Below are 13,912 nucleotides of genomic sequence, written 5' to 3'. Positions count from 1 at the left end.
ACAGTATATATACATAGTATGTATTTATATTGGCCATAAACGATCTATAATACCATGTACTGTATATATTTTACAAGCTTCTTTATGCTTATACTGCTTGTACTAATATGTAATTATACTATGAGTCAAGTGTAATTTAAAAAAGCTGACTACTGGTATCAGCCATAATTATTATAAAGATGCATCCTAAATGTATATTATAAATAATATAAATTGATATCAAAAACATTATTTAATCATTAACATTAATAAAATAATCCTACAGCAGTAGGGGAAAAACACCTGATGCTGTCCAGATTTGAAGGTGCAATCCACGTGCCTCTGTGCGTGTGTGTATGTGTTAAAGGTCTCTAATAATATCAGTGTATGTGTGTGTGTGTGTGTGTGTGTGTGTGTGTGTGTGCGTGCGTGCGTGCGTGCGTGTGTGTGTGTGTGTGCGTGCATGTGTGTGTGTGTGAGAGAGAGAGCCCATCTCTGATTACTATCTGCCCTTGCATAGCAAACATAAGGCAGCGTGTGTGTTTGTGTGTGTGTGTGTGTGTGTGTGTGTGTGTGTGTGTGTGTGTGTGTGTGTGTGTGAGCAGACTGTTCGAGAGCAGGCGGGAGAGTGGGTGTGTGTCTCGGTGTGTGTGTGTGTGTGTGTGTATTACTCATCTGTGCTTCAGTTCTTAGGACGAAGGGAAGACATGATTTATTCATTTACCCACAGGCAGGTTTTGATCTTTCTCTCTCTCTCAGCCTCAGACTGTCTTTCTTGTCTTGCTCACACAAACATTCTCTCTCTCCCTCTCTCTCTCTCTCTCTCTCTCTCTCTCTCTCTCTCTCTCGCCTCACCTATTTCTCTCTCTGACAAACACACATACACACACATACACACAGATACAAAGCGCTGCTTAACTGGCCGCTGAAAAGAGGGAGGAATGAGAGTGAAGATAATAAGTCGGGGGTGAGGGAGGTGCGATTGGAAAGATGGCTATGTGGGCAGGTTGAAAGGCAAATCGAGCATAAGATGATGGTAAGGTTAATTAGAGTTAATTGGTGCATTATGCCACCGCTTCCTTTGATTGGTGGTCTGGTTTTTCTGCTTTTAGTTCTCCAAACAATCTGAAGTTTGCTCGATCAGTCAATCAAAGACAAACAAACACACACACACACACAGGCTGAAATTTACTAAGACAACAATGCTGCATATCCCTCATACATATAAAACAGTCTGCGCTCACACACATAATCTCATTATCTCCCAAACACAAACAAGCCCTAATAGAGCACAAATACCTAAGCTGACCTACAGTAAGCAGACAAACACATACACACAGAGGACGTGTGCCACATCTTAAGACAAAATTAATGTGACATTCAGAAAATGAGATCATTATAAATGTAATATTTATTCATATAAATGCAAACGTCTTTGTATGTAAACCCAGTGAGTGCCCCGACCTGTTTAAATTAAAGACCGGGTAAAGTCATTTCTTTCTAAACACATTATAAATGTATTGCTGAAACACGTTACAAAGTCTGTGAACTGAACTGTGGAGTTACAACGTTAAACAGTTTTTCTCATTTCTAAGTCAGGGTTATTTGGGCGGGGTTAACCGAGCATGGCATCCATTCAGGTTGAGAGAGACGGCAGCGTTTTTTTTGCTGGTGGGCGTGGTTTCAGTGCCGACAGCGGCCATTACCCCAATGTTTGAGAGCAGAGAATCCTGCCTATTTTTCCAAGGTTTTATTTACTTGGCCTTCAATTTTTTTTGTCATTCAAATTTGGCTGAGTGGGTGGTTAATATCAGATTTTTCTGTGGTGAGACAGACTGAGAACACATTTATCATTGAACTTACACAGACTTTAATGTCTATGGTAAGTTAAACAAAAAATACAAAATAAAATAAAAATTTAGAATATTTACTGTATCAAATGTAAAAAATGCCTCTAGAAAGACGGATGCATCTAATGTAAAGACTTTATCTGATGTAAGCATAAGCCATATGGGTGGGAAAATTATATTGTCAAGTAATTTCATATTCCAATATTAACTCATTCTTCGTCAGCCATTTTTTTAAAAGTTGCCCGCCAAGCATTTTTTGTCATATTCACAAAAGTTTCACAAAATGCCTTTTCTTCTAAAAATATATAAACATACAAATATATCAAATATAAATAACAGACTTTCTACTTTTAAACAAACAATAAACAAATAAACAAACAAACAATACTGGAAAAAATAAACCCTTATAAACCCTTAAATATGGGTATTTTTCTTAAAATTTTAGCAAAAAGCTAAAATTATTGCATTTTTGTAAAGGAATTTTGTTAGAGTTTAGATTCAGAACGATTTTCAAAACATACACAGAGTTTAAAATTATTAAATAACTTTTTGGCTGCACTTTTTTTCAAAAATTGGGTCTATTGAAAAATCGCGGTATTTTTTATGCAAATGTTTTCTCTCAATTGACAAGTTAACTCGTCAATGGCGGGGAAAGAGTTAACGATCCAATCAAATTCCAAGACACAAAATCAAGTCATTATTTCCTGCTGAATATTCTGTTTGATTAAAAAAAAACGTCACATGCATAGTGTTTAATACATTGCGAATGCTGTTACATGTTATCATTCAGCTAATGGAATAATAAACATGATGATACTTTATAGTTACATTTGTAACATCTGCATTAACAAACTTAACAAACTAATTAAACAGCACCTGTTTCAATGCAATGCTGACAGGAGTTAATATCGTCTTGTGGTGAGTAGGACGGGCGAGAGCCGTGGGGTCTCGTATCCCTTAGAGGAGATCCGGAAGTATAAATGGAGGATTGACGATGGTGGAGGACGAGAGAGGACCAGGCCTGGACATTATTTTACTGTGTTTTGTTAATGTGTTTGTAGCCGGCAGTCGTCCGTGGGGGGCTGCCGGCGTTTACTTTTGTTTATTAAAATGTTAAATGTGTTATGGTTTCCGCCTTCTTCCTCTCCATCTACATACCTCATTACACATCTTTTCTACCTTATAAATACGAGCCAAATCTGATCCAGAAATGCAGATGACCAAGTTGATCGATCAACTTTGCCAGGGTGGCTTGAGCAGAACGCAACAGACTGGTAAGGTAAGGATACTAAAATATTAAAACCATGTCTGCATTTGTAATTGTAGAAATGAAAAACAATAAGTACTACTCTGCACTGCTCAAAACTTGCGTTTAAATCATGGTTTTATCAGTAGTAAATTCTTTAAATATGAAAACATAGACAACTTACAGGCTGTATTTCAGAAGTGGGCGGAATTATGATTATGACTATCGTGTTTACGTCAACCGGTCCAGGAAGTATACTTAAAGGCAGGGTGCGTGATCTCTAAAAGCCAATGTTAACATTTGAAATCACCTAAACAAACACGCACCTACCCCAATAGAATCTGGACCTTTATTTGATAGACCTGCCCCACACATACGCAACCCAGGCAACGATGTTGGTTAGTAGACACACCCCTTACTACTGATTGGCTAAAAGTGTGTTTTGGTAGTCGGCCCGACACCCTTTTCCAAAGTGTTTTTTTTCTTCAAAAATCACGCACCCCACTGTGACGGCCCGAGTGGTGGTCGCCCAAGAGGGTTTACAGTGAGGAACTTCAGGCATGGTCCGCTGCAGCCGCATCCTGGGGCGACAAGGATTAGGGTCCAGGCAGGAACAGAACTTAAGTAGTATTGGTTCCGCCCAAATTATATTTAGCTTTCTTTAGCTTTATTTACTATATACCTCTGTGTAATTGGATTTTGATTTATTTGAGGTTATATGTTAGTGTTGAATGTAAAGTTGAAAGGTTTCCCCTCTTAAAGGCCGGATACGCAGGAATTATCTAAAAAAACTTTTTTACAAATGTCTTTTTATACCAATACATAATTAAAATGTAAGTACTCTGAAAAAGAGAGTATAAAACTCGAGTGTCTGTAGACCTCTCACGACTGTTTTAAACACAGCTCATTATTTACATTCGGGACGAAACAAATGATTGGCTTGCGCGACTATCACTCTCTCTCGCGACCATGGCACCACCCCTGTTGCAATGGGATCTGCCCACACATGCGCACATCCAATTGATTTGAACGTGCAAGAAATTTATGAGTTTGTAAAGTTATTTTTGGGTTCAAATAAAGACCCATTTTTCATGTAAAGCTTGTGTTCCTTGTTCTTGGCTTCTCGGTCCCTGACACCCCCCTTAAAGAGACTAGTAAAGAGATTTACGTTGGAAACGATAACTCGCATCATCATTTACTTTGGGATTTGTACCTTTTGCATATCGTTAACATGTACTAATACACACATACACACCAAAGGAAATGTAAAATCATGAATCGGATAATTGGTACCCTTTAACTCATAGCTATAGAGAGGGTAACGGTAAGAATTACTCTTTAAAGCAGAAAGTACAAAATGTAATACTAATACACCAAGTATGAAGCACTGTTTTGAAAAAAGAAAAAGGAACTGCATGGTTGGGTTTGCTTAGTAGCTGTGGTTCAGTGTTGATGGCAAGCGTTTCGATCAGTGCTCTGTTTGATCATTTCTCTCAGCTGTCTGCGTAATTCTCATTTCTGCGGTCTACAGGACGTGAGAGGTGAGAGAAACAGACAGGATGGGCTGATAGAGTCATATGAAAGAGTGAGATGACCTCAGTATAGCGCACAGCCAAAGCATCACCACGGCAACATGTGCAAGACTGATCCAACTATTGCATCAGGAAGAGAGAGAGAGAGACAGAAAGAAAGATTATTGAAATGGATGAGCGAGTGGGTTTGTAGCCGCTTATTTCTGTGTGTGTACAGAGGAGAAAATCAGTGCTGAAGAGTGTAAAGAGAGAACAAACAATCTTGTGCTCTTTCCTACGGCATGTACACAAACCAAACAACCGCACACACACACACACACACACACACACACACACCTAGAGTAAATGAAATAGGAAAGGAAATAGAGGGGAGTGATACAAAGGGTTAGAAATAGATGATGCTGAAAAGTGCTTCATTGAATTTAAATTTGAGAGCAGAGGGAGAGAAAAAGAGAGAGATGTGCATGTTATGAAAGAGAGAAGGTTGATTGAGAGGGGGAGAGAGAGACGTGTAGAGGGAGGGTGATGAAGTGGATGAGATAATGACAAACAGAGGAGAGAGAGTAAAAGAGAACAGACACAGACAGATGCAGAGAGAAAGAAATAGTGAGCGCTCATAAAAATCAATGCAGGAGTCTGAAGATCTGTCCTTCAGAAACAGAAGAACTGAGAGCGCTGGATCAGAGAAAGAGAGAGAGAGAGAGGTCTGCCTTTTTCTTAAGCAATATATCACTGACAAAATGCACCACAACATCTTTAAAGCAGATTTCACTTTACAAAACAAAATTTAATGTAAGGAGAGTGGGAGTGTTATTGTTTAAAAACTACAAAACCATGAATACCGTATTAGTATTCTTATATATTAATTCAAATATGTAGATAGATGATTAATCAGATCCATACCAGAAAAAACATTAATATTCCTCACTGAAACTACTGTATGTGGATAAAGGTGTATTCCTACATCAAATTAGTCTGATTTCAAAACAATATTTTTCAGTGGACCATTTGATTCATCTAATCTGACTGATATGATCTGTTGTCCAGTCGCAATTGTTCAGTAAAACTCACAGCAGGGGCAGAATATGAGCGAATCATTTCAATTGCAAAAAAAATAATGTCAAATGTTTGTTTGCTATGAATGTCTACATCTAACTGTATTTTGAAACATTACTTTTGCATAATAAATATGACTACAAGTGATATTATAAATCTGACATTTGTATATAATATGATATTATATAATACTGCATTATGAGGCATTTCTTCTGCTATGACCATCACTAACATGAGCTAATTAATTACTAATTGAGCTAAAATTATTTTCAACAAAGCTTTATTTAAGTCAGAGAGTGAGCGAGCAAAAAGAAAGTCTGGGCCAGATTGTGCAAGAAATCTAAATGAAAGAAGCCAAAGGTTAGAGTAAAAAAAAACTCTTAGTAAATGTGTATGTGTAGTAAATGTGTGAGATGGAAAGCAGGCGCACACGCACACACATTGAAGAATGTTTGTGTACGATTGAGTGTGTCTCCAGACTTAAGGGTGGCTGACTCACAGCCGAGTGTCTTTCTCACCACAGCCTCGAATGGGAAAGTGTTCCACACAACCTAATGGAAACCACTCTGCCTGCTTTTCCCTTTAGTAAACCTCCCTTCTTCTCGCACTTACTTCAGTCTATCTCTGTCATACAGAAGAACAAACACACATACACAAATACACTGTTTGCCGCTTCCTAAAAACAGCTGCACTGTTCCCGTTTCAGCTAAACAGGTCAGCGGTGCTTAACCCTTCCCTAACCACACACAGCATGCTTTTTTGTCTTTCTAAATGAGGACATTCCATAAATTTCTATTGTTTTTTATAACACTAGTTATTATGAATACCAACCTTAACCCACACTCTAAAACTAATCCCTAAACACTAACTTTTTATTTCATATATTTTTTTACTAACGTCCCCAAAGATTTTTGCTCACATTGAGGTACAAATTTGTCCATAAAATATAGTTAAGTAGACACACACACACACACACACACACACACACACACACACACACACACACACACACACACACACACACACACACACACACACGCACGCGCACACACACACACGCCACACACCACTGGCCTCTTAATGTACTAAGTAAAAACACAGCTTGGAGTTGTCAGGGAAACAGCAATAAATACACACTGTGATCTGTCCATGCTCCATTTTCTCTGATACATCTCTCTCACTTTCCTTCTATCTTTATCTCTCTCTCTCTCTCTCTCTCTCTCTCTCTCTCTCTCTCTCTCTCTCTCTCTCTTTCTCTCACACACACACACACACACACACACACACAGGCTGCTCAGTAATTCACTCACGTCTCAGAGCTTAACACTCAGAACTATAGAGCAGTGGAGAGAAACACAGTATAGTAAATAGAAGAAAGAATACAGTTGAGTAAATGAGAACGGAGCGCAGATCAATAAAGTGCTGTGAAGAATAAAATAAAGTTGAATAGAATAGAATGTCATCACATTGCACAGCAGTGCGGTAGAACAAAAAAAACAGAATGTGTGAATAGAATAGAATAGAATAGAACAGAACAGAATAGAACAGAACAGAACTATTGCTGGGAAAAGATTAATTGCAATTAATTGCATACAAAATAAAAGTAATTTTTTGCTAAATATATGCGCTTAATATTATATATTAATAAAAATGGATATATTAATAAAAATGTTCTGAAATGTATATATCTATGTGTGTGTGTTTAAATATACATAATAATTACACACAGTACAGACAAATATATTAGGCAAAAATTCACTTTTACTTTGTATGCGATTAATCGCGATTAATATTTTTTCAGAACAGAACAGAACAGAATAGAATAGAATAGAATAGAACATGGAATCACAGTTATAAGGTTGTAAAGTGAAGCGATGATAGGAGATAAGATATGAAAATAATAAAATAGAATAAATAAATAAAAATAAAGTGAAGGACAAGTGAACTGAATAGAATTTACTAGAATAGAACAGACCAAAACATGGAATCAAAGTTGTGGTTTGGGTTTTGAGGCTGTTCCTCACACAGAGTTTACAGAAGTGAAGCATTCAGAACACATCAGTGTCATGTGCCAGCGCTTTACCCAGACACTCGTTCTTTCTCTCTTTCTCTCTCTCTCTCTCTCTCTCTCTCTCTCTCTCTCTCTCTCTCTCTCTCTCTCTCTCTCTCTCTCTCTCTCTCTCTCTGTGTGTGTCTCTAATGTTTTCCCACCCTCTCCTTAGTGTTTTTCTCACAGTCCCTCCACCCATACACACACACACACACACACACACACACATACACACACAGAGAGATGAAAGACAGGATCTCTCTCTTTTATCATCCATCCACAGGCATCAGAGGCTGAGAGTGATAAAATGATGCAGCGGTGTGTGTGTGTATGTGTGTGTTTCTCCACAGTGAATGTAAACAGTTTTCCGCAGTCCTATGTCTCAGTGTGTCTGCTCCTGCACTAAATTACATGATTGCTCTATGTGATTATGATAAACAAACACAGCCTGTGGCAGAATTGAAAGAGTGAAGAGTGTGTGTCTATAGCTAATTACCCAGAACATACTTTACAACTAACACACTTAACATACATCAATCCCTAAATTTGTCAAACACGCCCATTATCCATCATACTCGTGCTTCATAACTCCAATACTCTACAGATAATACATGTGAGACATTTACATGTAATGTAGCAGATGCATTAGTCACTTACGAACGAGGGAGCATTCAACATTTTGCACTAGAAGCCAAAAATAAGCATTGATAGTACACAAAGTTGCATTTACAAGTGGACACCCAAACCATTCATGCTCTTTAAAACATACTCCACCACTAAAACCCTTACATGATTAGAGAACCTATTCAACATTTCCTAAAGCTATCAAACACACAAAAAAATCCACAATTAAATTGACTGAGCTGTTTTGTTAATACAAATCTCATTATTCAAACAGTTAAACTTTTTCATTGCCATGGGATCAATTAGTAACTTGTCTGCATTTTCTCAGTTTCAGTCTTAAACACACGTTAAGGGATGTGAATTCCTAAAGGTTGTCGTATTCACTCATCTGCTCTACAAACACATGGACTAATTAAACCATTAATGACTGCAAATGTCAAAATACATCACACTTTTATATGGAGATCTGAGAGTAACACAAATGCAATGTGAAAAATGGAAAAGAAAAGAAAGTAAATACTAGAAAATAGAGTATTTGTGTGCATTGCCTTACATGTCATTTAAGCATAAACTTCTTTTATTCAAAATATATGAAAGTTTCCTGATCTAACAGGCTAACAGGTCATGCAAATTGCAGCAGTGCTAACATCAATATAACCCATAACAGAGATTTATAGCTTCTTAGCTGATTTACAGTTCATTAACTCTAGTTATCTATTGTTAAACGGTCAATGTTGAAATTGATTGGCAGATAACAGCTCTCTAATTTAAAGCATGAGACAAATATGATATCAAAACGCAAACTGTATAAATTACAACAAAAACTCAATAATACAGTTACACATACTGTGTATAAATATAAATAACATTCCAACACAATGACTCAGAAAACTAATCCGTTGGGTACACACCTCGAATTGCTGGAGTTCCTCCTTTTCTGTGTAGAATTCCAGCTGTCTGTCAGAGATAAACTCCACCACTGACACGCCTCCCATACATGACTGACCAATCAGAGGTTGGAATCTCTGTAAGATAAATATTGTATCAGTTGAATGGTTTACGGATAGTGTACTTAATTCATCAGATGTTACCATAATAGCAAATAGGAAAGCAATCGATGATTCCTGTCTGTAGCAGCTGAGTGTGTGAAGTTCCAAGAGTTATTTGTTATTTTTGGAAATTTGGGAAGATAATTTACATTTAGGCGTTAAGCGAGTGTGCTTACATCCAAAAATAAGAAAAAACAATTGAGCAATTCATCCTAGGGAAGCAATAATATGAAAAGTACAATACAAAGATATAAAGTTTTAATAACTGCTAGACATAATACCTTTTTTATAAGATATAAGTGATCTTATAAGTGTGAAGGTAGGTTTTGTAAAAAAAAAATGAAATTATCTCTTAAATGAATGTGTTACCAAAATAAGTGAGAATCCGTGTGTACAAATTTAAGTATTCGGCTTACAAAGACATACTGTAAATTTATATTATGTAACACCACGCGGCAGGATTAACCCATGTGTGTTTGTATTTGTGTACATACTTTATGTGTGTGTATAGATTTCCTTGTGTGGGTTAGACAAACTATCATTGATCAAATCCTTTGGTTTCTATTTATATAACTACTAGGCTAGCACACTTAAAGTTTCCTTGTCTGGGTGCCTGTGTGTATTTATGCTCAAATGTGAATGTGTGTAATGCAACACAACGGTTTTCATGTCTCTAAGGTATCCAGAAGTGAAACCTTATCTAAATGTGGCCGCAGTATTATTGGATGTGCATGTGCATGAGTCTGTGTCTGTGTGTTTGGGTGAAGTTTTTGTAGGAGGCCTACATTGCGAGGAGCCTTTAAAGGTTCCCATGAGGAAAAAGGACCCTTTAATAAACATACAAAATCATGTCCTAATTAAAAAAGTTTTCTGTGACAGCTTTAATGATTAGAAAATGTAACTGGATCAGTTTTAACAATAGAAGGCAAAGGAAAATCCTCATCATGGTATGGCATACGCATGCACCGACTTGTGGGGAGGCAAACGTCAAACCTCAAATCACAAGTGTTGTGTGTGTATGTGTGTGTGAGTTTGCAAGTGACTCCATAAACCACAAGCTGGAGGGTAAGGGGACAAACAGAACGCATGCAAGCTATTTTTAGACACTCCTCTGTGTAAACTCTCTGTCTCCACCTCTCTTGTATCCGCATACTCGAACACAAAACACACACTGCGCTGTCACATGTTTACCGCACTGTGGTTTTGACATACACTTCATCGAATGAGGCAAACAGGACAAACTGACATGTTTAATATTCTTCTAAATAGGATGTATTCTGCACTGTATTCTAACTGTATATAACATCCACATGTCAAACTGATAAAATTAAGTTTCAAAAAGGACAATAAACACCATAAAGCATCATGAAACTTTAAGTTATAAATATGAGCTTTAAGTAATCCAAGTGCATGGACTCACAGCAAAAAAGGTCCCAGGTTTGAGACCCAGCTAGGTCAGGTGGCCTTACAGTGGCAAAAAAAGTATGTGAACCCCTAGGAATGAACTGGTTTTCTACTGTGATTTGCCATAAAATGTGATCTGATCCTCATCTAGGTCACAACAACAGACAAACACAATGTCTGACAACACACAAATTCTTCTAGTTTCTTATGTCTTCTTTGAAAACAGCCATTAAACATTCACACTGCTGGAGGAAATGTAAGTGAACCCTTGGATTTAATAGCTAGTTGAACCTCCTTTGGCAGCAATTACTTCAAGCAAGCGCTTTCAATAGCTCTGATACAGACCTGCACATCATTCAGAAGGAATTTTTGCCCATTCCCCTTTACAAAACGGTTCAACTCAGACACATTTGTAGGATGTCTGGTGTGAACCCATCTCTTGAGGCTATTCCACAGTTTAAGGTCTGGGGTTTGACTAGGCCGCTCCAAATAGTGCCTTTTGTTGTGCTTAAGCCAGTCTGTGGTGGATTTACTTCGATGATTAAGGTCATTGTCCTGCAGCATCAACCAACTTCTAGTAAGCTTCAACTGGCGGACAGCCACCCTGACATTATCCTGTAGGATATTTTGTTAAGCTTGGGAATTCATTTTTCCCTTGATGATGGCAAGTGGTCCAGGCTCTGAGGCAGCAAAGAAAGCCCAAATCATGATGTTCCCTCCACCATAATTCAGTGTTGGGAGGATGCTACCTGTTGGTAAGCTGTGCCCTTTTTGCCCAATAGTATTTTTCCCGAACAATTCAACTTTTGTTTCATCAATCCATAAAATATTTTTCCAGTCACACTGGGGTTTGTCAAGGTGCTCTTTTGCAAACTTCAGTCTCACAGCAATGTTTTTCAGGAGAGCAGCAGCTTCCTCCGTGGTGTTCTGCCATAGACACAGTGCCTGTTTTAAGACTTATGTATTGTAGACCCATGAACAGAGATGTTAGCAAGTTCCAATGATGCCTTTAAACAACATGATCTCACAAAGTTCCTTGGCATTCTCACGGATTGGTTACTCAACTGCTTTTTCCTATTTTCAAACCATTGTCGCTCCGATTTAGGGTTAGATTTGGTGTTTGCGTTAGTATGTCACTTTAAGTATTGGTTTATACAATTTTTTCTGATGTATTCTTTTATATTTTCTAAAATTTAATCAATTGTCGCCTGGCTTTGGGGTTAGAGTTGGGTTTGGTAGGGATGTCATTTTATGTAAATCTAACCCTAAACTAAAGCGACATAAGAAAATAGGACAAAACAGTTAAGTAACCAATCCGTGAGAATGCCACGGAAAAGAAAGTCTGTGGCAAGGCCACGGAAAAATGTGGAGATCCATAAGAATGCCACAAGAAAAATGAGCAAAACATTCCGTGACTATGCCACGGAAATTCGTGAGATCAAGTTGCTTTAAATCTTTGGCTGTTATTCGGGGATGTTTTTTACCTCATTGATGAGTCTTCATTGTGCTTTTGGTGTCATTTTGACTGGACTCCCACTTTTTGGTAGAGTAGCAACTGTCCCAAAGCGTCTTCATTTGTAGATTGTTTGCCTAACTATAGACTGGAGAATTTCTAGACTGGAGAAATTACTTTGTAACCCGTTCCACCTTAATGTAAAGCAACAATTCTTGATCGTAGCTTCTCTGAAAGCTCTTTTTGGTGTTCTTGTGCAGAGCAAACTACAAAAGATTGAGGGGCTTTATAGCCAAACCTCCAGGTCATTAACTCAAGGGTTCACATACTTTTTCCACAATCACTATGAGGTTTTTTGGTTGTTCTCAATAAGGACATGAAAGATCAGAATTTTTGTGTACTTACTTTTAGACACATTATGTTTGTCAATAACCTTGACTAAGATGAAGATCAGATCACATTTTATGACAAATTTATTCAGAAAACTATGAAATTCCAAAAGGTTCACATATTTTTTCTTGACCACTATACCAAATTCCCCCAACCTGGATTAATTTGTGTGGATCAACTTGTGTGTGGATTGACCAGTTATCTTCATGAATACACTAAGCCAGCCATAGATGCTGGAATGGCGTAAAGAATAAAGAAAAAAGTAATTCAAGCTATGCTAGGAATCAGCACTTGAATTCATTGTATTGAAAAGATGAAGCCGAACACTCTGTACAATATCTCCTGTGTTACACAAAAAGTAATACAGACTCATGTGTAAGAAAATGCTACCCAGTCTCACAAAATTATGTACCTATAGTTATGTAATTTTTTGATTCTTTTTCGTGATACTGTCACGAATTTCCGTGGGTTTTCGTGATCGTATCACAAATTTCTGTTTATGTATCATTGTCACGTATTGTTTACTCAACTGCTTTTTCCTATTTTTAAACAATTTTCGCTTCGGTTTAGGGTTAGAGTTGGGTTTGGGTAAGGATGTCATTTTATGTAAATCTAACCCTAAACTGGAGCAAAAATGGTAAGAAAATAGAACAAAACAGTTGAGTAACCAATACGTGACAATGACAAATAAACAGAAATTTGTGATACGAGCACGAAAAAACTCAGACATTCGTGACAGTATCACGAAAAATAATCAAAAAATTACGTGACTATAGGTACGTAATTTCGTGTCACTGGGCTGGAAAATGATGACAACATTTTGCTTTTTTAAGTTAATTACTCCTTTAACAAACAATCCTATTATATATATATATATATATATATATATATATATATATATATATATATATATATATATATATATATATATATATATATATATATATAAACAATTTTTCCAGCACATCCTCAACAAAGGTCAATATAACCGTGTGTCTTATGCAATGTGAATAAAAATAAAGTGTCTGGAGTCTAACAGCACAAAGGCTACATAAAAGCCATAAAAAGACGGTCAAATCTAATCATAAACTCAGAAAACATCTGCCTTAACCTCCGGTCAACATACACGCCTGTTTTATAACTCTTAACACGCTCCCACACCATATTCAAGCCGCGATTGAAATCTGGATCTGTTGTGTTCAAACTCTGGGAAGCGTTTACATCAAATACACACACACACACAAATACTTTCCTCTCTGCCTCTGTCCTTTCATTACTC

The 13,912-nt window shown here is 37.2% G+C and overlaps 1 protein-coding gene across 1 annotated transcript in view; it reads right to left on the bottom strand.

Annotated features, from left to right (window-relative positions):
* Positions 1 to 13,912, bottom strand: part of jmjd1ca (jumonji domain containing 1Ca) — a 53,920-nt gene that overhangs the window by 18,810 nt on the left and 21,198 nt on the right. The window contains exon 3 of the mRNA XM_065288591.1: positions 9,249 to 9,362. Within this exon, the coding sequence (XP_065144663.1) occupies positions 9,249 to 9,362 (114 nt within the window). The remainder of the gene's footprint in view (positions 1 to 9,248; positions 9,363 to 13,912) is intronic.

This window comes from Paramisgurnus dabryanus, chromosome 17 (genome assembly GCF_030506205.2).
Source record: "Paramisgurnus dabryanus chromosome 17, PD_genome_1.1, whole genome shotgun sequence".
NCBI lineage: Eukaryota > Metazoa > Chordata > Actinopteri > Cypriniformes > Cobitidae > Paramisgurnus > Paramisgurnus dabryanus.
This window is presented reverse-complemented; position numbering and strand designations above follow the sequence as displayed.